This window comes from Aspergillus bombycis, assembly GCF_001792695.1.
Source record: "Aspergillus bombycis strain NRRL26010 chromosome Unknown contig00179, whole genome shotgun sequence".
In the NCBI taxonomy this organism is placed as follows: Eukaryota; Fungi; Ascomycota; class Eurotiomycetes; order Eurotiales; family Aspergillaceae; genus Aspergillus; species Aspergillus bombycis.
In genome coordinates this window covers 22,224-44,999 of record NW_019170181.1, presented here as the reverse complement: position 1 = coordinate 44,999, position 22,776 = coordinate 22,224, and the positions used below count along the sequence as shown (strand labels likewise).

At 45.7% G+C, this 22,776-nt stretch overlaps 11 protein-coding genes across 11 annotated transcripts; 6 read left to right on the top strand and 5 right to left on the bottom strand.

The window, feature by feature from the left end:
- Nucleotides 1–1,074: 1,074 nt before the first annotated feature.
- On the top strand, nt 1,075–3,173 carry ABOM_011026 (uncharacterized protein; the record flags this gene model as incomplete). The annotated part of the gene is made up of 5 exons (XM_022538154.1): nt 1,075–1,197; nt 1,279–1,392; nt 1,460–1,561; nt 1,610–1,748; nt 1,816–3,173. The coding sequence occupies 5 exons, from the start codon at nt 1,075–1,077 to the stop codon at nt 3,171–3,173; spliced, it is 1,836 nt and encodes a 611-aa protein (XP_022383479.1).
- A 717-nt stretch (nt 3,174–3,890) lies between these two features.
- Nucleotides 3,891–5,800, bottom strand: ABOM_011025 (F-box domain protein; the record flags this gene model as incomplete). Its single annotated transcript, XM_022538153.1, has 3 exons — nt 3,891–4,065; nt 4,119–5,122; nt 5,171–5,800. The coding sequence occupies 3 exons, from the start codon at nt 5,798–5,800 to the stop codon at nt 3,891–3,893; spliced, it is 1,809 nt and encodes a 602-aa protein (XP_022383480.1).
- Nucleotides 5,801–6,454: 654 nt separating this feature from the next.
- On the top strand, nt 6,455–8,161 carry ABOM_011024 (putative C2H2 finger domain protein; the record flags this gene model as incomplete). The annotated part of the gene is made up of 2 exons (XM_022538152.1): nt 6,455–6,576; nt 6,640–8,161. The coding sequence occupies 2 exons, from the start codon at nt 6,455–6,457 to the stop codon at nt 8,159–8,161; spliced, it is 1,644 nt and encodes a 547-aa protein (XP_022383481.1).
- A 239-nt stretch (nt 8,162–8,400) lies between these two features.
- Nucleotides 8,401–10,491, bottom strand: ABOM_011023 (putative R3H and G-patch domain protein; the record flags this gene model as incomplete). The annotated part of the gene is made up of 3 exons (XM_022538151.1): nt 8,401–8,857; nt 8,918–10,370; nt 10,425–10,491. 3 exons carry the CDS (start codon nt 10,489–10,491, stop codon nt 8,401–8,403), a joined length of 1,977 nt encoding a protein of 658 aa, XP_022383482.1.
- A 2,120-nt stretch (nt 10,492–12,611) lies between these two features.
- ABOM_011022 (cysteine protease ATG4) lies at nt 12,612–14,105 on the top strand (the record flags this gene model as incomplete). The annotated part of the gene is made up of 5 exons (XM_022538150.1): nt 12,612–12,768; nt 12,840–13,136; nt 13,226–13,394; nt 13,446–13,673; nt 13,745–14,105. 5 exons carry the CDS (start codon nt 12,612–12,614, stop codon nt 14,103–14,105), a joined length of 1,212 nt encoding a protein of 403 aa, XP_022383483.1.
- Nucleotides 14,106–14,435: 330 nt separating this feature from the next.
- ABOM_011021 (histone H2B family protein) lies at nt 14,436–15,021 on the bottom strand (the record flags this gene model as incomplete). The annotated part of the gene is made up of 4 exons (XM_022538149.1): nt 14,436–14,526; nt 14,580–14,667; nt 14,720–14,791; nt 14,847–15,021. The coding sequence occupies 4 exons, from the start codon at nt 15,019–15,021 to the stop codon at nt 14,436–14,438; spliced, it is 426 nt and encodes a 141-aa protein (XP_022383484.1).
- A 653-nt stretch (nt 15,022–15,674) lies between these two features.
- Nucleotides 15,675–16,237, top strand: ABOM_011020 (histone H2A; the record flags this gene model as incomplete). The annotated part of the gene is made up of 4 exons (XM_022538148.1): nt 15,675–15,727; nt 15,785–15,873; nt 15,928–16,131; nt 16,182–16,237. The coding sequence occupies 4 exons, from the start codon at nt 15,675–15,677 to the stop codon at nt 16,235–16,237; spliced, it is 402 nt and encodes a 133-aa protein (XP_022383485.1).
- A 419-nt stretch (nt 16,238–16,656) lies between these two features.
- Nucleotides 16,657–17,194, bottom strand: ABOM_011019 (NADH dehydrogenase [ubiquinone] 1 beta subcomplex subunit 9; the record flags this gene model as incomplete). The annotated part of the gene is made up of 5 exons (XM_022538147.1): nt 16,657–16,676; nt 16,732–16,773; nt 16,840–16,918; nt 16,982–17,114; nt 17,175–17,194. 5 exons carry the CDS (start codon nt 17,192–17,194, stop codon nt 16,657–16,659), a joined length of 294 nt encoding a protein of 97 aa, XP_022383478.1.
- Nucleotides 17,195–17,722: 528 nt separating this feature from the next.
- Nucleotides 17,723–19,715, top strand: ABOM_011018 (putative dihydrolipoamide succinyltransferase; the record flags this gene model as incomplete). The annotated part of the gene is made up of 11 exons (XM_022538146.1): nt 17,723–17,901; nt 17,964–18,022; nt 18,074–18,145; nt 18,195–18,250; nt 18,315–18,656; nt 18,733–19,125; nt 19,184–19,243; nt 19,302–19,356; nt 19,407–19,474; nt 19,537–19,608; nt 19,671–19,715. 11 exons carry the CDS (start codon nt 17,723–17,725, stop codon nt 19,713–19,715), a joined length of 1,401 nt encoding a protein of 466 aa, XP_022383477.1.
- A 265-nt stretch (nt 19,716–19,980) lies between these two features.
- ABOM_011017 (uncharacterized protein) lies at nt 19,981–20,319 on the bottom strand (the record flags this gene model as incomplete). The annotated part of the gene is made up of 1 exon (XM_022538145.1): nt 19,981–20,319. The coding sequence occupies one exon, from the start codon at nt 20,317–20,319 to the stop codon at nt 19,981–19,983; it is 339 nt and encodes a 112-aa protein (XP_022383470.1).
- Nucleotides 20,320–22,035: 1,716 nt separating this feature from the next.
- ABOM_011016 (protein-L-isoaspartate O-methyltransferase) lies at nt 22,036–22,725 on the top strand (the record flags this gene model as incomplete). Its single annotated transcript, XM_022538144.1, has 1 exon — nt 22,036–22,725. The coding sequence occupies one exon, from the start codon at nt 22,036–22,038 to the stop codon at nt 22,723–22,725; it is 690 nt and encodes a 229-aa protein (XP_022383469.1).
- Nucleotides 22,726–22,776: the final 51 nt, after the last annotated feature.

The window sequence follows — 22,776 nt, the reverse complement described above, 5'->3', positions numbered from 1 at the left end:
AAAATTGACTATACTCTTAATATTATTATAGTTACAATATTCTATACTCAATAATATTTATATACTGGAATATTATTACTTGAATAATATTCTGCTGTTAATAATATTTACTGTTCTTATTATTAATATAGCCAGTATATTATCTGTTAATACTGTACTAGTCCGGGGTCCGTAACAGCTATTTAGATAGAGAAAACTCAGTTTACTAAATCGGAATCTAGATATATATTCTCTAGATATTCTAACTGTAATATATAGAGCTATAAAATTATAAACTATTTAAATTAATAGAACCACTTATTTTTCTATATAAATAAAAATTGATAATATTTTGGCTGATTTTAATTTCAGTATAGCGGTGTGGTGGCCCGCCCGATTGCGTGGCCTGCTCGTTTACCGGTTACGTTATATTCTCGGCTTACTAAAAAATTGCACTTTGCCGCCCTGCATGTCTCGGCCAGTGCTGCCGTGGTACTTGATTTGCCTCCCAGTATCAAGTATATCCTGATGCCCGTCGTTCCATCGAATGTCCATATCCATAGCTTGAGTACTGGTTTTGGTGGCACCCCCCACTCTTATACGACTACACCCCCTTATGGCTAACAATACATCTATTCTTTCTATAAGCCTTGTCTAAGGTCTGGTAGGATCGAGGTCTTAGCTAGCAGACAAGGATTTAATTAGATGCCCTGAAATAGCGCGCGGGGCCTTTCCCCCCTTCAACGCTTGTAACCAGTACCTCGGGCGGGTGCAAACATGCAAATAGGAATACCATACTCCCATTTAGTCTACAGCTTTGGTATTGAGACATCTGCCCACGGCATGTTGAAGGTGTAAGCTTATCAATCATCTAACCCTGGGGATAGCTACAATATGATACCTGCTTGTTTACCATATCCTGACCTTTGAATCCCATCGTGTATTGTTGCTCCTCTGATCTAAGCTCTATCAGAATGTAAGTGAGGTCTGATATATTGCTTGCTTGTGGTTGACCAGGGCAGGTCTACCGATAACTATCTGTCTATATCAAAAATCAGATTAACGAGCAATCCCCATCTCCTTCCCTTGCCGTCTATGCCCGCTGGGACAAGCGCTGATACTCTAAGCACGGATGATAATGAAACCGGGCTGGCGGTCACATCTACAATTACTTCTTATTCACTGCAGCCTGACAATACCAGCAGACCGGAATTTGCAGTATGTATAGAGGGCCCGCCGAAAACCATCGAAAGCAATATAGAGGTTCAGAATATCTGATTAACATGAGCTCCATAACAGATACAATTAGCAAGTTCCAGTCACAGTAACGTCGAAGGAAGCCTGGAAGAGGCCGATGATGATGATGAGCCTCCAAAATCTGTTATACATGCACCCCCTGGCTTCAATGACTTTGTGGGTATTCCTTGAGTATACGTTTGACGCCCATGCGACGTGTTTTGCTGAACCGTACCGAACGTAGATTATATATTCGCAACAAACATCTCGATCAGATGCTTTGGCGCATTCCGAGAGGGAAAGACACCATCATATTCCCCCAACTATTTTCGACGGAACAGAAAAGGTACTCAGTTCCTTTTAATGTCTTCTTCGGGTAAACTAAACCTGTTAGAATATTTCTAACGATCCATCATCGCCGTCACCATTGACTACTGCGATTGAGTCTACGAAAGACTGGTTCGAGCAAGCGACTCCCCGAGCGCAGACAATGCGAGACTTCGACGAAAAATCGCACTCGGGCAATCTTGAGGGTAAGGTAGCCACCCACCCTGGCCTACGGGGCAACGATCTCCAGATCCGGCACTGAAAGCATAGTAGATATACTAGAAGGGGCTGGTCCCAAGAAGGCCGGCCTGCAAGTGGGTGAGACAGGAACATTCAACCTGACGATTGAGCACTTCTCTGACGGAGAAACCGAACTGAAGACATTGAAGATTGCCTTGGCTGAATGTTGGTCTCTTTGCAATACTTTAGCCAGCTTGAGCTATATTCACCGACAGCGGTCCAATATCGGGGCTGACATGCAAGAAGAGGCTTGGAAATCATGCTGGCGGCTATGCCAGGAACTTTACACCTGCCAAAACAAAAACTACACATATCAAATCAGCCCTACACTTGATCTCTGCCAAAAATTTTGTCAAACACTGTTTGACAATCGAGTTCATGAGAATGAACTAACGGATTCGGTCCTTCGCGTCAGCTTTGAACTCAACAACCACCTCTATAACACGCACGATCGAGATCTGCCCGATGCGTTTAGGGAGAGGACATTAGATTTCTATATTACACTGTGTCATCGTCTCATGAAGCAAAGAGCTCTGGTGACGGAAATGGACTCTTTGTTAAGCGCATGCTGGTCACTGGCGGAGATGTTGTTCAGCATACGTCAGAGTAAGAAAGAGGGAGGTCGTTTGAGCGAAGAATTACTCGGTTCTGCTGTTCAGGCTTGCTGGGAACTTTGCGATATATTTCGGGAAGGGTGGACGACGCAACGGAGCCTTCGCGATTCTGATCGTGGGACGCCGCGGCCGAGCCAAGCGATATTTAATCAGATTGAGCAGACCAGCCAACCCCGGCACAGCCTCAGAGGCGAGTTGCATGAACCAAATCGGCAGCCTGAAACGCCAACAACTATCTTTGAGGACGCAACCGCCATTTCTCCTGACGAAGAGCCAATTCCAAACATCTTCATTTTAAGTCAGGGATCGCCAGCCCACAACTCCCATGTGAAATGTTCGTCCAATTCGTCCAATACATCGACGCAAACCCACTCTTTTGAACATATATCTTCGACAAACACGGTGACAATTTCGACTAATGATCCAAATGTATCATGCCTCAGGATCTTAGTGACAAAGGCCGCAACGAACAGCGGTTACCAACGCAACGGACCACAGAGTCTATCATCCTTTGTAAAATCTCTTTCATCGGATGCATTCGGCTCGTTGCCTTGGCAAATATCCCTTCTTGCAAATTACAAAAGACTCGTTGGATTTGACCCTGTGTTCCAAAATGCTGGCCCACAGGCTCAGGCGAGTGCATTGGATATATCAAGTGCCGTCCAAGAAATGATGCAACGTGGAAAATTACCCTGGCTATGCGACCTTTATCGCCTTGTGTTTGGGTTCCATGTAGAAGAAGCAATAAACTGGAAGGGCCCAGTGCTTCAAACGTAATAATACTTATACACCATTTTACTGTATTTTGACCATCTTTCTCCTCGGCCTCTAGCTTTGCTAGCAACCCATAAGCCTGGCCAATAGCAATGTGATATGAAAGGAAAGAAATCAGTGTGGTGGAGGAGGCGAGTACAGATAACTATATTTTAATTTATTGCTTTTACCTAGCTGAGCTAGCTCGTTTTACTACCCTCCTAGAGAAGCCCGAGATAGAAAGCGAGGCACGGGTAGGATTGCAGTATGTATAGTGCACCCTGAGCAGTGAAGATGCTCATTCTACTAGACTTGGTCTGTTATCTACAGAATTCCCATATCTATGGCTTCTATAATGGCAGTTTGTGTTCTTCACTAAGTCAAAGTTGAAACTCCCAAAACTAAGCTGACAACTAATATAGCCCCTACACACGAGTCCATGCAGATCCCTTTTCATGCGAAAATAACAACCAACCTCCTACTTGTGTTTATCTATATTTCTGTAACCCGAATATCAGAGGACCCTTGCTACGATTTATATAAGCGCTACACATTTTTGATACTATAAAGAGATAACTAAACTTAATAGATTCACTGCCATTACCGATACATAAGAATTCGAAGCATCTGTATCAATAGCCTGTATAGGACGCTGCGTCGATGACGGGCATTCACGACCGTTCTGCAATGGCCAGCAGAGAATAAAAGCACAGCCCTTCAACCGCATGTTGTCAATATCCATCAATCATCAGGATACTCGTCTTTGATGTTGCTCACAAAGGATCGAGTCGCTTCGTCCCATCGCCTGAAATGCCTCCCTGCGACTGCAGTAAGGTTTGTAGGGAGCTCAGAGATACCAGGAACTAGAAGCTCAATGTTCTCTTCCGCCACATACCGCACGCTTCTATCCTCGACACTAGAGTATGGGTCAGTCTGGCAGTGCATCACCAGTTGCACATAGGAACATACAGAGCGTGGTAGAAGCTTTGATGCCTTCCTCCCTGCAAACGATCAACCCCCATCCTCCTCATCCACTGCTCGCCTGCATCGCATTCAGTGTCCCAACCGGTTATGATAGCTATGTAGTTATACCGACGGTGTCGGAAAACCTGACCAATGCGGTACTTCACGTCGCATCGACCAGAATAACGCCGTTTCACCTGCTTTGGAATCTCGTCCACGGCCCGCATGACGTGGAGACTTTCTAGAATATGCTCATATTCGAGCAACCCACGAAATATCGGGACTACGTACCGTTCGACAAGGTATATATCAGATGGAAACTCCGTGGCAAATAACTCCATTAGCCAAGGTAAATGATGTCGAAACTCGGCCGGCCGAGAGGGGTCAGAAAGAAGTATTGTCGACCAAAGGGCAGCATACTTCGCACTAACAGTATCCACTGGTTCCAAATGCACATCTGGATACTGAGGCATGCGCTGGACCGAATTCAATATATTCTTGCTGCACCTTAAAACGATCTCCGAGGTCCGAGATTCACCTAGAAAGGTCGCCTGTTCGACGGTAGATGCCCCCAAATAGTTCAGCTGGCTTTGCAGATTGGTGACTGGTGTCTCGCCATCTGAACGAAATGGGTCCATATAGATAGGATCTCCACAAACTCCGGGCCCCAGCACATTGCCATTTACATCCAGACCTGGTGGAGGTTTGACAATAACATGGACATGGAAAGGGAACCCACAAGGTCGAGCATTTAGACCAAGTCTCTGCGCAATGTAGCAATATATAGCCGCAGACACTAGGGGAAGCGAATTATGGTTCGGGTCATTCAGTGCGACACCCAGGAAATTGTGCTCTAAGCAATGATACTCCTTATCTGGTTGAATACCAGTCAGGTTGTTTGACTTCAAATATACTGCGATAGTCCTCGCCTTATCGCGAGTTGTGAGCATATTTATGCTAGGGTATAATGAGGAAAGTCGTCCAACGATTTCATCCAGCTTGTTAGTTATCTAGTGCTTGGTCAGCAATCACTACCCATTTTTAGCAAGCATACATACTTCGTCAAGGCTTCCATATCCGCTCTCTGGTATGAAAAGGTCGAAAGCGCCCAGTGCTCGTTCCAGGGCTACGTTCCCACCATTCCTTAGTCTAGCCCATACTGGCAACGCAATACTCCGGTGTAAACAAGTCAGGAGCACCTTGCCATAATACCTTTTAGTCGTCACCACAGTTCGATCAATAAAGCCTAGGGAGAAACAGGTATTTAAGACAAACCTTCTTGCTAAGTGGTCATCTGTCTTTAATTCTGATGAAATGTTCCTTATAAGTGTATCTTTAACATCATACCCAAGGTCGATAAGTGCACGGAACTTTTCGATTCTCCCCGTTTGTCCTGCAAGGATACTGTCCAGGAGAAGACTAGCAGTGCAGTCGGTCAGATGTCTAGATACATATAAGGCCTTCCAGTCTACTGCACAGATGGGAGCCGACAATTTTTGTAATATATCATGTGTACTATCCCAGTACTGGAAATGCACTTGGCAGTAAAATCGCCACAACAAAGGCTCGCTGGTAGCACGTTCGAATCGATGGGCTGTCTGCTGCAAAGCAGCCGCAGAACAGGGGTGGCTGTAGCATAGGATAGTGTGGAGTATCTCTTCAGGAACATTGTCGAGAGATAAAACCATCCCGTTAGAATGTTTCAACCAGAGATTGAATCGATGTGAGCTTTACCCCTCGGGGTGGGGAAAGGTGGGTTATGTGTAGCATTAAGATTAAATTCCGCTGGGAGGGTTATCATTGGCCTTGGCTGAACAAGAAGGTACAGTGACTGGTATTTGAAATTTGGAACACCTGCAATAGTAGCCCGTGCACAATTATCACCGCCCAAATACAAGCCAATAATCAGCGATATATAGAATTTAACACCTGCAGAAAACTGCTATAACGGTAGGCGGTTGTTGTTGTGTTTATATACTATACCTTATTTAGGTGTTCCAAATTCTAATTACTTCCCACTGTATGCATGGAAATAGTAGGCGGCATTATTCAATTTGCTGATTAGGTTCAAACTCACGTGGATGCAATTTTCTCCTGTCTAGGGATTGTCCAGTGTTCAGTATCAAGTATAGCCACAGACTCTACACAGTATATAGGAGATGGTTTATGAGACACACGCACACATATATTCTGTATACCTTGTATAAATATAGCCGCCACCCCGCCACTTTCCGTACACCACACCGGGTAAACCTAGACAAGGCTGCAATTCCCGCAACCCACCACTGTTCCATTCCCCTCACTTCGAATCAAATACCATATCCTTCTGTGGTAAATTATCCATGGGACAGACGCACTCCTCGAACAGCCACGAGGGAGCAGGCTCGAACCTAACCCAACCAGAGGAGAAGAAGGTAGATTATTACGAGCTGCTGCAGGTTGAACGAAATGCATCTAGCGACGAGTAAGTCTTAAGTATATCAGAAAGTATCTACTAGGAAGATGTTTAATCGATACAATGCGATAGGATAAAAAAGGCCTACAGAAGGAGGGCTCTAGAACTACACCCGGATAGAAATTATGGCAACGTGGAGGCTGCTACCAGGCTGTTCGCCGAAATTCAATCTGCCTATGAAGTTCTCTCAGACGCCCAGGAACGTGCGTGGTATGACTCGCACCGCGATGTCTTCCTAGGAAACGATGGCAAGCCAGAAGGGGCCGATTATTCGTACGATACGCGGATGACAACCTCCGACGACATCCTGAAATTGTTTTCAAAATTCAGTCCTTGGATGGACTTTACAGACGCGCCAACCGGATTTTACGGTGCTTTGCGAGAAACATTTGCACGACTTGCCCGAGAGGAGACAATGGCCTGTCGCTGGGAGAATGTCACGTGCATAGAGTACCCTACATTTGGGAATTGCAACGCCGACCCTAAAGAGGTCGTACGTCCGTTCTATGCTGTCTGGGGCAGTTTTTCTACGAAAAAGTCATTCGCCTGGAAAGATGTTCACCGTTACTCCGAGGCACCAGATCGTCGCGTCCGCAGACTGATGGAGAAGGAAAACAAGCGTCTTAGGGAAGACGCCATTCGGGAATTCAATGAGGCTGTCAGGTCGCTTGTAGCTTTTGTGAAGAAGCGCGATCCCCGGTACAAGTCTAACACACAGAATGAATCACAACGGCAGGAATTCCTTCGTCAATCAGCAGCTGCACAAGCAGCTAAATCACGAGCAGCAAACCATGCGAAACTGCGTGATCATGTGATGCAAGATTGGGCGAAGGCAGAGAGTTTAGGTGAGGAATCTAGCGATACAAGCGAAGATGACGTTGAATACTTTGAGTGCGTTGCGTGCCATAAAACCTTCAAAAGTCATAATCAGTTCGACGCCCACGAACGCAGCAAGAAGCATATAAAAGCTGTGAAACAGCTACGCCGGGAGATGAGAGCACAGAATGAAGAGTTGGACATTAAAGGAAATTTATCTAACCCCGAAGAGCCCCAGTGGGATAATTCTACCCGTAACAACGCACAAGATGACCTGGTGCACACCATGGCGTCAACAGTCCAACAAACACCCGATAACGAGACAAGAAATAGTATCGGAACAGACAAATATACCTCTGATACTAGTGTTGAAATTAAACCCGATGAAGGTCCCTTGGCGCGCACAGATTGCCATGGGGACTCTATGCCAGATCTCAGCGAGGCCGACTATATACCTAGGAAGTGTGTTGAACAGCGATTAGGTTCCCGAACCACGTTATCCCAACAAATAGAAGAGATGGAATCACTAGACAGCCTGTCCAAACAGTTCTCAACAACTGAAATAGAGGACTTGCAAACAGTTACACCAAAGGTGGGAAAGGCTAAACAAAAACGTGCGAAAAAAGCGCAGCGTGCAATGAACCAGCTCCAGAATATTAAATGTGCCACCTGCTACGCGACTTTTCCCTCAAGGTCTCAATTGTTTATTCATATCCACGAGTCTGATCACGCTCAACCTCCTTTACCTATGAGTGATACCCAAAAAAGGAGGCAATAAGCAGAGTAAAGAGGCTTGCTTGTTGTCTTTCCTTATCCAGGCCAAAGTTTCATTGCCGTTGTCGGCTTCTATTGCCAGGATCAGGTACACTAGAGGCATCATTATACCATCCAAAATCCAGGCATGTTTTAATTTTTTTTTATTGAAAATCATGACATGTACAGTTAGGATATATTGCAAGAAGCGACACGGGTATTCTTTGATGTGTGAAGTCATACTTATTACTCGACGAGGTAAGCCTACCCTAGGCCAGCCTTGGAATTTTTCACAACATGCGCCACTGGTAGCAGGATACCCTTATTATTAGTAGCACCAAGAGCTGTTCCCATACTCCAACCCATTCTTTCCAATATTGCTCTTCCTTTGTTTCCTGCTCCAATCTCGGGAGCAGATGCGCCGACAATATCCCCATCCATGTATGAAACAGAACTGTCAGGACGACCACGAGGAGGCTTAGCAGACTTTGCAATCTTCTGATCCCAGGATTTGGTTGCGGCGTGATTAAATCTTCCCTTTGAGAATAATTGGTCGATAAAAGAAATAGTCTTTTGCGTGTGCCTCGGAGTCCGGGAATTCTTGTGCAGGATAGGAAATCTAGAAGACCCCTTGCCTCGTGACTGTGAATTTAAGGACAGCGCATTTGCTAGGTCATGAATCAGTTTCCTACGGTACTTGGCCATAGGCGGAAGAGCCAAACTAGACGTGCAGGTTAATCAATAAGCACTTATCGCTGAGTTCATGAGACAACAAACATACCTGGTTCTTGACGACAGTAGGAAAATGCGTATCTCCATCTTCAAGTCACTAAAACCCATGCCGTTTGTATATTTGCTTCTCAGATCTGGGTCATTTGCCCCTCGACCTAGGAGACCTTGGGAGCGAAGTTCCTCTCTTTTCTGCTTTCGGGCCTTCTTCTTCTCTCGGTCATTCCGCCAGGCGTTCTCCAGTTCCAGCTCCAATTCACTGTCTGATAGGACCAAATCTGGATTGCGATGTTTTCCTCTTTTCTTTTTCTGAAGACTTGGCCTGCCGAAATCCATGATATCCAAGCCGTAGTAAGGGTCAATTTCCAAGGCGTCAGCGAAGGCAGTGGCCGAGGCGAATATATCACATTGTGAATCTTTGTGGTTCCGTTGGGAGAGGGCGGGGCGTCCTTGAGCCTCAAGTCCCTCGATGTCTAGGTCAGTATCAAGAATATTTCCTTCGTCGGAATCACTGGCTTGCGAGCTTTGTAGGTCTTGATTGCTCACAGAGGCAGCATCGTCGAGCGGGTATGATATTGGATCATTACTCTCACCATCTGCTAATTTCAGTATAAACTCCGTCGGCGGGATCATTTTGCGCTTACGTTCCGATAAGATGTCCCTACGCAGATATTTTCCCTTGCCAGAATGACGAATCGAATCGCTAGTGGCCGCATGGGCCGCGAAGTTCTGAGGTAGCATCTCTATCCCATGCTCGGGCTCATGCTTTATAGCACCAGCTAGTGAGTTATGCAGATCTGCGTAGTAATGTTCGGCCATGTTTGCTATATAGTCAGCTAGTATATCGTCATTTTCGTTTTCCGATGTCTCCTGAGCAATTTTCTCCCCGTATGGCATAACAGTCTTCGTCTGCCCGATATTCTCCGCTGTTGGTGGGCTTCTCTGCGGTAGCTCATATGTTGATATGCCATCGGATACCAGGCACACCTTGGAGTCCGGTGCAGGTAGCCTTGCCTCGGGTGGCGATTCGAGATCCTTTGACGAGTGGTAACTTGTTTTGGCAGCCTTCACCGCGTGGTCTTCAACAATGATACGAGGTCTTTCTTCAAGTCTACGTCGCCCATAAAACACTACTTCATCTTCACTAGAGTTGTCACTCTCAGATAATGATAGTGCGGTAATGGGGTCTGCAAGCCCAGTGTGTGCACCAATTTCGCCTGATAGGTCGATAAAGAATGGCGCGTTGCGCATTGCTGGTTCGTTTTTCAAATCCTGTGCATCCTCCTTTGATTCAGTCCCTCTTGTGGGCGGTTGCTTATTGTTCTCTTCTGTCCAAGGGCCGTCTCCCTCACGAGCCTCTCCCTCGTTATTTTCATCTCGCTGGGTGTTGCCTGCGCTCACAAAACGGACTCCTTGGTGGCGTAGATTGGAGCCGGTGCGCCACAGATTGCGGCCTTCTGTGTTCCTTGCTTCTTGCTGCATCGTCAGGTGCCCTAGTTGGTGGTCTTCAAGAAGTCAGCTAATGAGTGACCTAATGCTGATCATTCCCGTGGCAATACCTATATTGGACTTCGTCGTCGGCTTCTGCCTCTTTATCCGCGCTTTCGCCTTGCTGTGACGAGCCATTTCGAATAATGTCTGGTATTTGGTTGGTTCTGGATGTGTCGATGTTCTTCCGTGAGCTTGGCTAAATTTATGGGGTACACCATGGGTTTGTAAAGCCTGGGCACTGGGCACGCTTAATAAGCATGTGTGTTTTAACGTATTCAGTAAGGAAGCGGGTCACACAACTTGGCGGGTCAGCTTGGTGTAAGAGAGGCTTGGTTTCGCGGGTGCTAAGTAAGCACATCGCGAAGGGACCTCCTTAACCCTCGCGTACCCGCGGAGGTCACAGGACTCCAGCGACAATACCATAAGCCAATACAGAGATAGCTGGGCCGACCGCGAGATCAAGCCATACCTTTAATATCACACTATTTCAACAAGCCAACCTTTATACTTGGTATTACATACAAAATGGCCTTTTTTAAAAGCTCAATATTTTAGTCTATTTAAGTTCTATCTATCTAAAATTATATAAAGTCTACTATATATTAAAATAGTAAGCCGATAAGTTTAGAGAGGGTAGAAATCTTTAATTATCTAGATAATATATATTATATCGATTTTAATAGTACACAGTTATAATCTATAGAATTTACCTTTTAACCTAATTTTTTCTAATAAATATATAGAAGTAGTATATATACTGGTAATTTCTTATATTATAGATTGATATATATAGTAATAGTTAAGATATTGAGCTTTTTAAAAAGGCCATTTTGTATGCAATACCAAGCTGATCCGCCAAGTTGTATAACCCGCTTCCTTACCGAATCCGTTAGTTAACTAAACTAACTACTAGTATTGATCAAGGTACCGACGGAACTCAACGTAGTCGGGAAGCGGGCCGGTCATGTAGGCAGGCCGGTCTGTATTCCATACAAAATAGCACATTTTTGAATATCGATATCTCAATAAACTTATATTCTATATATTCATTATATATATCTCGAATCTTAGTAGAAACCAAGTTCTAGAAATATAAATTATAGTTATATTGTAAGAGATAGAGCCAGGGCACCCTATTCCACAAGGCCAAAAGGTCAAATAATTCGGGATCAATGGGTAGATGGTGCGGGACCTAGAGGTCCCAGGTACGGGGTAGATCACGTGGCTGGCTGCAGTCCGTGCGAGGTGGTTGTAGGGGACAGCCAGACAAAACCCCTAGAATAGGTGCCAGAGGGCAGCCTAGAGCGATACTAGGGTTCGACCTCACCTACCTGCTCACACCCCTAGGGCATTCGGGATCGTTGATCCTGAATTATATGACCTTTTGGCCTTGTGGTATTTAATAGGGTGCCCTGGCTCTATCTCTTACATATATAAAATAATACTTAAAATACACTGTAATTTATTTTACTATGATACTAAGAAATTTTTAGAATTTGTAAGCTTGGTAGCTTAATATTATTAGTATATATAATAGACTATAAATACAACTATAAATACATAGAATAATAGTTTGCTGAGATATCGATATTTAAAAATATACTATATCATATAGAATACAGATGTAACCGGCCGGCCTACGTGACCGGCCCGCTTCCCGACTACGTTTAGTCACTTCAAGCTTACTAAGTACTGGGGTACCCCGACGCACCTCGTTTTGGAGAAGTAGAAAACAATGAAGGGAATAGGTGTAGTAATTAAAATAATAAATATTCTGGGCATGAGTGGCATTTCAATGTCCCATACATGACCACAGAATGTCAGGTCTGTTTGTACACGTTTTGATCATGGTCTAGCGATGACGTTTACATGGTTTAGGATAGGTTGTTTGTGTAGGTAACTCGTGACTGGTGTAGTTATGGCCCCTCCTCAGCCCATCATGGGGTAGGAGTTTCTTTGGGTAACTATCACTGTTGATTATCACTTATATGCGATACTGTTTTTGCCTAGTGTCTCCTGTTGTGCTTGCTTTCAGTTTATTTTATGGTGCTTCCACTAAAAAGGCTAGCTATATATACATCCAGGTGCATGTGTATATAATATATACACATATGTGTATGTACGTATTTAACCAACCAAACTTCACCACCCAGCCAACCATAACCTGCTAGTGAACACCATCGCAACATCCACAATACCCAAAAACAAATACCAGCAGTACAGCCACCCCAAACACACTGATCACACCCAAAAAAATGAACAGTGTAGACATAGGGCGGTGCAGCAAACGCATTGTACAATACCTATGGGATCCCGAGCCCAGGAATGATCAAGAGCCAGATGCCTCTATCTGGTGCTTGGGAGTAGAGTATGCCCCACGGCTTCAGAAACATACAGCAAACACAGCATCTGGTAAGCCAGGAAATCGTTCTACCATAAGCATTCAGAAGGGCGGAAGATCACTGATATGCGTGGGTGAATAGATCGGGATGAACTTGACGTTGGAACAAACACCATAGACGATGTAACAGCACATGGATGGCCAGAAGCATTCATCTCGGACTTTGAGTCGAAGATCTGGATGACATATCGATCTAATTTCCCCCCAATACCAAGGCCGGACAACGATGAAGCGAATCATCCGATGACGCTAACCGTACGCCTGAGAACCCAGCTAATGGACCCTCAAGGCTTCACTTCAGACACAGGGTGGGGTTGCATGATCAGATCTGGGCAGAGCTTGCTAGCAAATGCAATGCTTATATTGTGTCTAGGTCGTGGTATGACCCCCCGCCTCTTAACCCTACACATACATATAACTCCCACACAATCCTTTCTTCAATATAGTCCTCATGCTAACATATCCTAGCCTGGCGCCGTGGGGATAAAGCGGAAGAAGAGGCTCATCTACTGTCGCTTTTTGCTGATCATCCAGACGCGCCCCTCTCGATACATCGATTTGTCAGACATGGCGCCGAGTCATGCGGTAAACATCCTGGGGAGTGGTTTGGACCGTCAGCAACCGCTAGATGTATAGAGTATGCGCCTAATAACTCAGGCCCCTGAGCAAGAGACTTACTAGTAAATAGGGCTCTCTCAGCACAATGTGGAAATATAGCGCCCAGAGTATATGTCACAAACGGTACCTCGGACGTTTACGAAGATAGCTTCTTGCGAGTGGCTCGCAGTGGTTCGGGCAGTATACAACCCACACTGATACTTCTAGGGACTCGACTTGGAATTGACAACGTCACGCCAGTGTACTGGGAGGGACTCAAAGCTGTTCTACAATTGCCACAGTCGGTGGGCATCGCAGGGTATGTCTACATTCCCAGCGCCTGGCCACAGCTGGTAACAAAAGAATGCTGATACCCCTGACGCGCAATAGGGGCCGTCCTTCCGCGTCTCACTACTTCATCGGCACGCAAGGCTCGCATCTCTTCTATCTTGATCCCCATACCACGCGCCCCGCACTCGCATACAGCATCGGTGGTAGACTTCCCTCCAAGGAGGAAATCAGCACTTATCACTCTCGCAGACTCAGACGCATTCATATACAAGACATGGATCCAAGTATGCTAATAGGCTTCCTTGTGAGAAACGAAGATGATTGGGAAGATTTGAAAGGCCGCATAGGCTCAATAATGGGGAAGCCAATCATACATGTGTTCGAAGGAGCGGAAACTACTTACAACCAAGGCAGAAGGGAGGCACTCGATGAAGTTGAGGCGTTGGATGACGCCGAATAGAACCTATGCGCATGCTAGTGAAAGGCGCTACCCAGTTAGCGCCGAAGCATTGAAGAGCAGAATGTGTCAGAGTAATTCAAATTTCGAACCCTAGTCTGAAAGTTGCTACTGCGCAACCATACCCAGGAGCACCGAGTTATGTTACAACGCATTCACGTCTCGAATAAAACCATGAAAAACATTTGGCCCAATGGGGAAAAACAAAGCCATCCCGTGACGCATTAAAAATCCCACGAACACCCTGTACCCACCACCTCAAACCATAACAGATAACGAGGTAGCAAAAGACAATCCTGCATAAAAGAAACAAATAACAAAAGAAAGAACAATTTATTTGGCAGAAGAGGAGTACTTCGTCACAGCCTTGGTGCCTTCCGACACAGCGTGCTTCGCCAGTTCACCAGGCAGGATAAGTCTGACACTGAAATAAAAAATTAGCAAACTAGCTTGAGATCGAAATTGATAATGACGTACGAGGTCTGGATTTCCCTTGATGAGATAGTGGACTTCTTGTTATAAGCGGCTAATTTGGAGGCCTCGGTTGCGACACGCTCAAAGATGTCTGCAAGTAGATTAGTAAATGACTTCCACATTAAGAAAGGAAGATGAAATACCATTGACAAAGGAGTTCAGGATAGACATGGCACGAGTGGAAATTCCGGTATCGGGATGAACCTGTTTCAGAACTACACTTGACATTAGTTTTTGTGAACTCTGAACCAGGATAACATTGCAACATACCCTTGTAGATGTAGGAAGAGTAGGTCTCCTTCCTGGTCTTTCCGCGCTTCTTCTTGTCACCCGAGGCAGCAGCCGCAGTCTTCTTGCCAGCCTCCTTCTTCTCAGCAGGGGCCTTGCCGCCAGCTGGGGCCTTGCCACCAGTGCTGGGCTTCTTCTCAGCTGCCTTGGGTGCCATTTTGTTCAAGTGAAGCAGGAAATGAAATTTGACAAACTCAAGTTGATAATATCGAAGGATGGCGAAAGTCGAGGCGTTGAAGTCGTTGATAAAGGTAGACGTGGAATGAGGAGGAGAACAGAATGATGGAGACGCGGTGACGAGGGAGGCGCGCTACTTATACTAGCCTGCGAAAGTGCAGTTGATCCTGGGTGCGCAAAGGAAGCAGAATTTCAATACCGTCACAGTTGTGTATGATCTGTATGATTAGGTGAGGGAAAACGCGTCTCCAGCCGTGGACAACTGACTAAGGTCACGCCAAGATGACAGTATTGAAAGATATATTCATATATTACGACGCTTAACCATATTAGGAACAATGCCACAACAACTTTACACGGAGTCATGGCAGGCGCATCTGGCCAAGCTATGGGTGCCTCGGACGATGATCTCCACCGTGATTGGCCAACCCCGCTAAGCGAGAGGGTGATCTGAAGGGCGTCTAGGCGGCCCAACGTCACCCTCACCGCGTCGTTATAAATGTCCGCCGCTTCCTCGCGCTGGCCAGTTACTTTTGACACCTTACCCAAATCATTGCTATCGTGCTTCATCGACGACCTTTATAAACCCTTCTCTTCGTATCTTCGAATTTCAAACCATTTCCAATCGCAAAAATGACTGGAGGCAAGTCTGGAGGCAAAGCCAGTGGCAGCAAGAACGCGCAATCGTATGAATGAATCTTGCCCTCTATCTACGCCTGCTATTTAAACTAATCTATCTTCAGCCGTTCTTCTAAGGCCGGTCTCGCGTTCCCCGTCGGACGTGTCCACCGTTTGCTCCGCAAGGGCAACTATGCCCAGCGTGTTGGTGCTGGTGCGTCTCCACATATCACACCCCTTATATAGTATATGCACTTACACGTACTAGGCGCACCCGTCTACCTCGCAGCTGTCCTGGAGTATCTCGCAGCTGAAATTCTTGAGTTGGCCGGCAACGCTGCCCGTGATAACAAGAAGACCCGTATCATCCCGCGTCACCTCCAGCTCGCCATTCGTAATGATGAGGAGTTGAACAAACTGTTGGGTCACGTCACCATCGCCCAGGGTGGTGTTCTGCCTAACATTCACCAAAGTAAGCGTGTCGGACACTCGGCTATTGAATTGACGCTAACATGGAACTAGACCTTCTTCCCAAGAAGACCCCAAAGAGTGGAAAGGGCCCTAGCCAGGAGCTGTGAATTGTTTGTTTTTATTTGGGTTTTCTCATTCGGCGTGGTTTGGTTCTCTTATTGATGTGATAACGGGGTTCTGGACTGGGCACGTTTATGGCTCTGCGTTTTTTCTTTTCTGTTTTAATTTTATGGTTGTACATTATGTCTACGGACATGGAATGATACCGGCAGCTTTCAAAGGATATGAGCTTTCGGCACATTAGCTTCGAGGGATGTGTATGTCCCCAATGATAAGTTACGCATTTTGATCCGGCAGTTATCTATCCAACAATTATGTTAGTTTCCAACGTAGAATTTCGCCAACCTGTACAGCGAGTACTGTTCTCAAATTCGAGTATGTGTGGCTCTATGGGTAGCACTGGTTATACAATCTCCATTTCCCGAAACCCAAATTAACTTAAACACAACCTTCTTTAATTCTCTCTTTAGTGGCTGCCCGAAGCATCTGATCAAACATTAGTGGCTAAAGTATTTGGTGGGCATTACCCTGGTTGACGTACACGGCAATTGGCGAGCAGGCAGATTCCTTTCATATTTGTTACCTTTAGAAGAGTCAGTCGTTCTATTCATTTAGCAGGAGCAAGCCCCGTGTCTTTGATAATACATACCACCCGGAGCAGTGGGTGCTCGGTACGGGTCTGGATGCTTCCAAGTTTCTAATAGATCTTCTGTCTCCCGCAGCAGTACCTGCTAGTTTGTGAGATACTGTATGCATAAACCATGTAGCTGAGAAAACCGAGCCGCATATACCTTCTGTTGACGCGGATCGCGGACATTCTTATTCGCATCGAAAAGGGATCGTATATACACTGCTTGCCCGCGCCAAATCTGCCTGTGCACAGCCCAGTCAAGAGCAAGCTTTAGGGAGCGTCGATAAAGCGACCTGCGAGGTAGTTTTAATATGGCTCCCTCATGATCATTGCTCCAACCACGACCGACTTACGCAACAGGGTGAAGGGCCATGGCGTGTCACGTAATGGGAATTGAAAGACTTGAAGCTTGTCTGTATAGCGGAAAGAGTCTGTCTGAGCTGGAATGAGCCTCTCTGCGGAATATTGATGCAGTGTGTTTCGATGCTCACCCGGTTTGCTACATAAGTTTAGCTTCGCCTTTCTCCCGGTGAAGTCCTGAGTGCGGAAACTTCCTAAATGGTTCTTATGGATTGCCGAAGAAGCGTAATAATAATACTCCGTTCATTTGCCGGCCAAAGGGATTGCAGGACCGCTTTGAGGGAAATTCCGGTTGTCTCGGCCCGGCCTTGCACCGTTTGGCCGCTTAAGTTTCGTCACTCACTTTATCCCTACTTACAGGTAGATGAACCCTTAGCTCTAGTCAGTTCTGGGGGAGAAAAAGGAAGGGAAAAGAAGGCCGTGCTCCTCCTATTTTCTCTTGTACATCACTTACATTCACGATTTGACTCACTACATTAATTCTCTACAATCTGCGAAATATATTGTTTTCTTTTTGTCCAACCTCCGAACCTAGGTCATCATGGCTTTTCGCTTACCTCTTCACCGTCTCCCCGAACAAAATCTGCGGGCCATGCCTAGATTTGCCCAAAGCTCTCGTAACATCAGCCTGGCCACCCGCAGGAATCTTACATCGGCTGCACTCCGCAACTGTGTCAGGAATACTAACAGGCCTGCTTCTGGTGTACCGCGGGTTCTGGGGTAAAGCCGCCTACTCATTGCTATGAAGTGCCCTCTTTACAAACTAGCTTACACTACTGTAGGGCCAATGTTTCTCGGTCTAGTTTCGCTCCCCTTGGGGGCTATCAGATTCGCACCTACGGTAATGCAGCCTCTCTTTCTTTTGGAATATCGCACTAACAACCTTTTTCAGCGGACACCATAGTTAAAGTTCCTCAGATGGCAGAATCTATCACCGAGGGTACTTTGAAACAGTTCTCCAAACGTATGTTCGCCAATACTTCTTTACTAGCTTGCGCTCACTCCTGCAAAAGAGGTCGGGGATTATGTTGAGAGAGACGAAGAAATAGCAACAATCGAGACCGATAAGGTGAACGAGACTTACATCTTCATGCGCCAAAAGAGATTTTTCTGCTGATACCTGGCCGTTCTAGATTGATGTGTCGGTCAATGCTCCTGAAGCGGGAACCATCAAAGAGCTTCTCGTAAGCGAGGAAGACACCGTTACTGTTGGACAGGAACTGGCGAAGTTGGAGCTGGGAGGTGCGCCTGAGACCAAAACGGAGGAGGCAACCGAAAAGCCGAAGGAGCCCGCACCTACAGAAAAACCCAAAGCCCCCGAGCCAGACCAGCCCAAGACCGCAAAGGCTTCTTCAGCCTCTGAGAAGCCTGCCGTATCTGAGTCTGGACCCTCTAAGCAGCCACAACCCGCTGTCTCTAAGCCAGAAGCTCGCGATGATGCTAAGCCCAGCCCCGGAAGTCGCGAAGAGCGAAGGGTATGTTCTCTTTTCTTACCATGCCTACTACTGTTAGTCTTGTCTTTCTTCTGGTCTTATGCTGATTAACTCTTAGGTGAAAATGAATAGAATGAGACTGAGGATAGCTGAGCGTTTGAAGCAATCTCAGAACACGGCCGCTTCCCTGACTACGTTCAATGAGGTAGATATGTCTTCTCTCATGGACTTTCGGAAGTTATACAAGGACGATGTGCTTAAAAAGACCGGTGTTAAGCTCGGCTTCATGAGCGCGTTTTCTCGTGCTTGTGTACTGGCTATGAAAGACATCCCGGCTGTTAACGCATCGATCGAGGGGCCCAATGGTGGCGATACCATTGTCTACCGTGATTATGTCGATATAAGTGTCGCTGTCGCCACTGAGAAGGGCCTTGTAACACCAGTGGTGCGCAACGCTGAAACCATGGATCTTGTTGGAATTGAAAAGGCTATTGCGGATCTCGGAAAGAAGGTAAGCTGCAGTAGACATTCATTTTGTTGTGTGGCTTGCTGATCATAAAATTCGTCAGGCTCGCGACAATAAGCTGACCATTGAGGACATGGCGGGTGGCTCTTTCACCATCAGTAACGTGAGTAAACATACATGTACGTGCCTGGCATTGTGTATCTGTGTTAACATTGATACAGGGTGGCGTCTTTGGATCCCTCATGGGTACGCCGATCATCAACCTACCACAGACAGGTATGTTTAACACCACACTTTGTTTGAAGAACTCATCTAACCATCGAAAGCTGTTCTTGGACTCCACGCCATCAAAGAAAAACCAGTTGCTGTAAATGGCAAAATCGAGATTCGCCCTGTATGTCGCCTTTGCCACCCCCTTTGCCTCTGCCGGTAGACTTGTTGCTGATGCTCTAATAGATGATGTATCTTGCTCTGACCTATGATCATCGCCTTTTGGATGGCCGGGAGGCTGTTACTTTCCTTGTCAAGGTTTGTTCCCCACCCCTCAAACTGAGCCTTTTGAATCTATCACTAAGCGCAATTCAATGCAGGTTAAGGAATACATTGAGGATCCTCGCCGCATGCTTCTTGGCTAAGCGTCTGTGCTCTGCTCATTCGCCTAATAGCTTTGCTAAGTGTGCTTCTTTCTACTCACAGCACCTGCCCCATGGCTTAGATGTTTCATTTTGTAGATTAACCATTTTGTGTCCAAGATATATATTATCAATTGCATGTTAATCAAGTAACTTTAAGCATCATAGCTCTTAGGTCGTGGAACTTTTTGCCCCGCTGTTTGCACCGTACCTTTTCAAACCAAGAAACCACTTTCACTACTGTGCATAGCTTGGTGGGGGCGTGTTGTTATTTGAGCCCTACCCTATCCTTCAATTGTTTCGTGTCTGCGCGGCTCAGCCCCCAGAGCTGTCCGCGTTCGAGCTGGATCAATATAGGCGGTTCAAGAACCCTCATGACCTTAACCAACGTGTCGAAAACCGCACATTTGAACTTATCAATGGGGAACTTCGTGGAAACCGTACGCATGTGAACATTGAGAGAGGTTCCATCCGGTGGCTGGAGATAGCTCATGTATTCTGTAAACGCTTGTTTCATGTTTGCCATCTGACTCTCGGCCCAGGTGATATGCTTGCTGAGAGAATCTGAGGACTGGGACTTTCGGTATCCTTCGACTGCAGCCTGCATGACGAATTGTGCGGCAGTATCAGCCCACGTCGCTTCTGATAACTTGGCACCAACAGCGTAGCAGAGAGTTATGAAGGTCCCCGCCAACTCAGAAAGTGAATTTGGGGTTTCTTCTGACCAATATCTACAAAAACTTAATCGGGATTCAAGAGCTTGAGAAGTAATACATCCATCTAGATAACACCTGAAGGTATTGGCAAATTCAAATAGTCGGACCTTAACTTGAATGTCATCTGGAAGTAATCCAGAGTTTGGGAGAACTGATTTAATGGCTAGAAATTAAAAGAAAAGCAAGTCAGCGTGTCTTTTGAAATGACATGTTAAGCACATACCGTGTACTATATCAATATGGCAATTAAGGTCGCATTCGTTTGCCTGCTCCCGAGCTCCCACTCCGCTGGTGTATACCAATCTGTATATAGAGGTGCAAAGTAGGTAGTCCAATATTAACAGGTCTACATCAGACCTAGCATCGGATTCTGGTTCCATTGTGCATTATTGTTATGCAGTATCTTAATTTTTAATGAGATAGCGAAGATATCTCATTCCTATCTACGTCAACTTTGTGAATGCAAGAGCTAAAGGCGGTACTAAAGGCGGTGAGATCTTACTGATTAAGTCTGACTGGTAACATAACCGGTAAGCAACCCGCACCTGTAAGTAATCTGTATCTTATATATATTTTTAATATATCTTAATTTCTTAGATAATTCAAATATCAAATATTCTATTAAAAATAATGAAATTATCAAAATTATATATCAAGTAGAAAAATAGAATTCTACTAATTATATGTTGGGCAGTCAGTATGTAGTTGTGGTGTCATTGACGGGAACTCTCTGGCTGATAAGCATCCTGATTACATAAGCTTCCGCTCTGCCTAATCATCAACCATCAACCTATGTATGTACACAACATTGTATCAGCTATAAAAAATAATAAAATTAATAATATACATAAAATAGCTAAGACTTAAAATATATCTTTTATATAATAACTTAATATAGTATTAGTATAGATACTCAAATACGTAGAATATATATTGATTAAGATATTAATATTTAAAAATATGCCATTTTATATAGAATACAGTCTACCGGGTTGCCTACATTACCGGATTGCTTACCGGCTACGTTAAGTACTCGTGACCTTCGATGTTAGAGTGGCGTCATACACGACGGTAGGACGGAGTAGCTACAACTCCGTTAAGGGGCGAAGTGAATAATTCCAAACCTCATCCTCTTGATATTCTGACGAGCCCTGTACAAATATTGAAGAATATCCTAAGTGCTAAGCAGGGTAGGACGATGGTATAGCCTACTTGCAAGCCCCAGGGTCTTCTTGCAATCAGCGTCGCTTTCTAAATACCAAGTTTCCCCGGACCGTCTTACTCTTACGCTAGGTAGAGCATAGCTCCCTCACATGATCCAAAGCTATCTAAATGCAAATCTAGTGCTGCGGAAGGCCACCACAAAGTGTATCTCAATGGCGTGGTATTGCTCTGGCTCAACCAATGCGGAACTGGTTGATAATCTCTTCAAGGCGGGATTGGTGAAGAACGAAAGAGTAAAAAAGGCTATGTTGGGGGTGAGTGGTTCTTTCCGTTTCTTAACTTCTCATGTGCCGTGCCATCTCCTTACTCTGACCCCGCGCAACATTGCGGGGCTATGGATCTTACAGTAGGATCGGGAATGTAACAGCAAGGTAAAGAAAGAGATGTGGGCGAGAGAGCATTGGCTGCACGTGTACTTCCCTACCCAAGACGTGTCTCTGACATCAAGGTGCAAGGTTGATCGAGCCCATTATGCACCTTCAAGGCCTTACTCGGACTCCCCGCAACCTATTGGGCATGGTGCGACAATCTCCGCTCCACACATGCACGGTCATGCATGCGAGTACCTCATCGATTTCCTCAGGCCGGGTTCGCGAGTACTCGATATTGGCTCGGGTTCTGGATATCTGACCCATGTCCTCGCAAACCTTGTTACAGATCCCTCCATACCTGATGACTTAAATGGCCACGTTATTGGAGTTGACCATATACCAGAACTTGTTGACTTGGCCGATAAGAATATGCACAAGTCGGACCAAGGACGCAAATTGCTAGATACAGGAAAGGTGAAGTTTATTACCGCTGACGGCCGGTTGGGATGGCAAGAGGGAGCACCGTATGATGCTATCCACGTTGGTGCAGCGGCGGAAAAGCTCCACCCGGCACTAATCGCGCAACTGCATGCCCCAGGCCGAATGTTTATCCCCGTTGACACAGTGTGTGATGGGAGTGCTCGTGGATTTGGCGGCGGCCAATATATTTGGGTAGTGGACAAGAGGGTGGACGGGTCAGTCCACAAGGAAAAAGTGTTCCAGGTTAGCTATGTTCCGCTGACCGACCCGCCAAAGAAGTAAACAAACGGTTGAATATAATGCCCTTTTCACATGTTACATAAGCAATGAAAG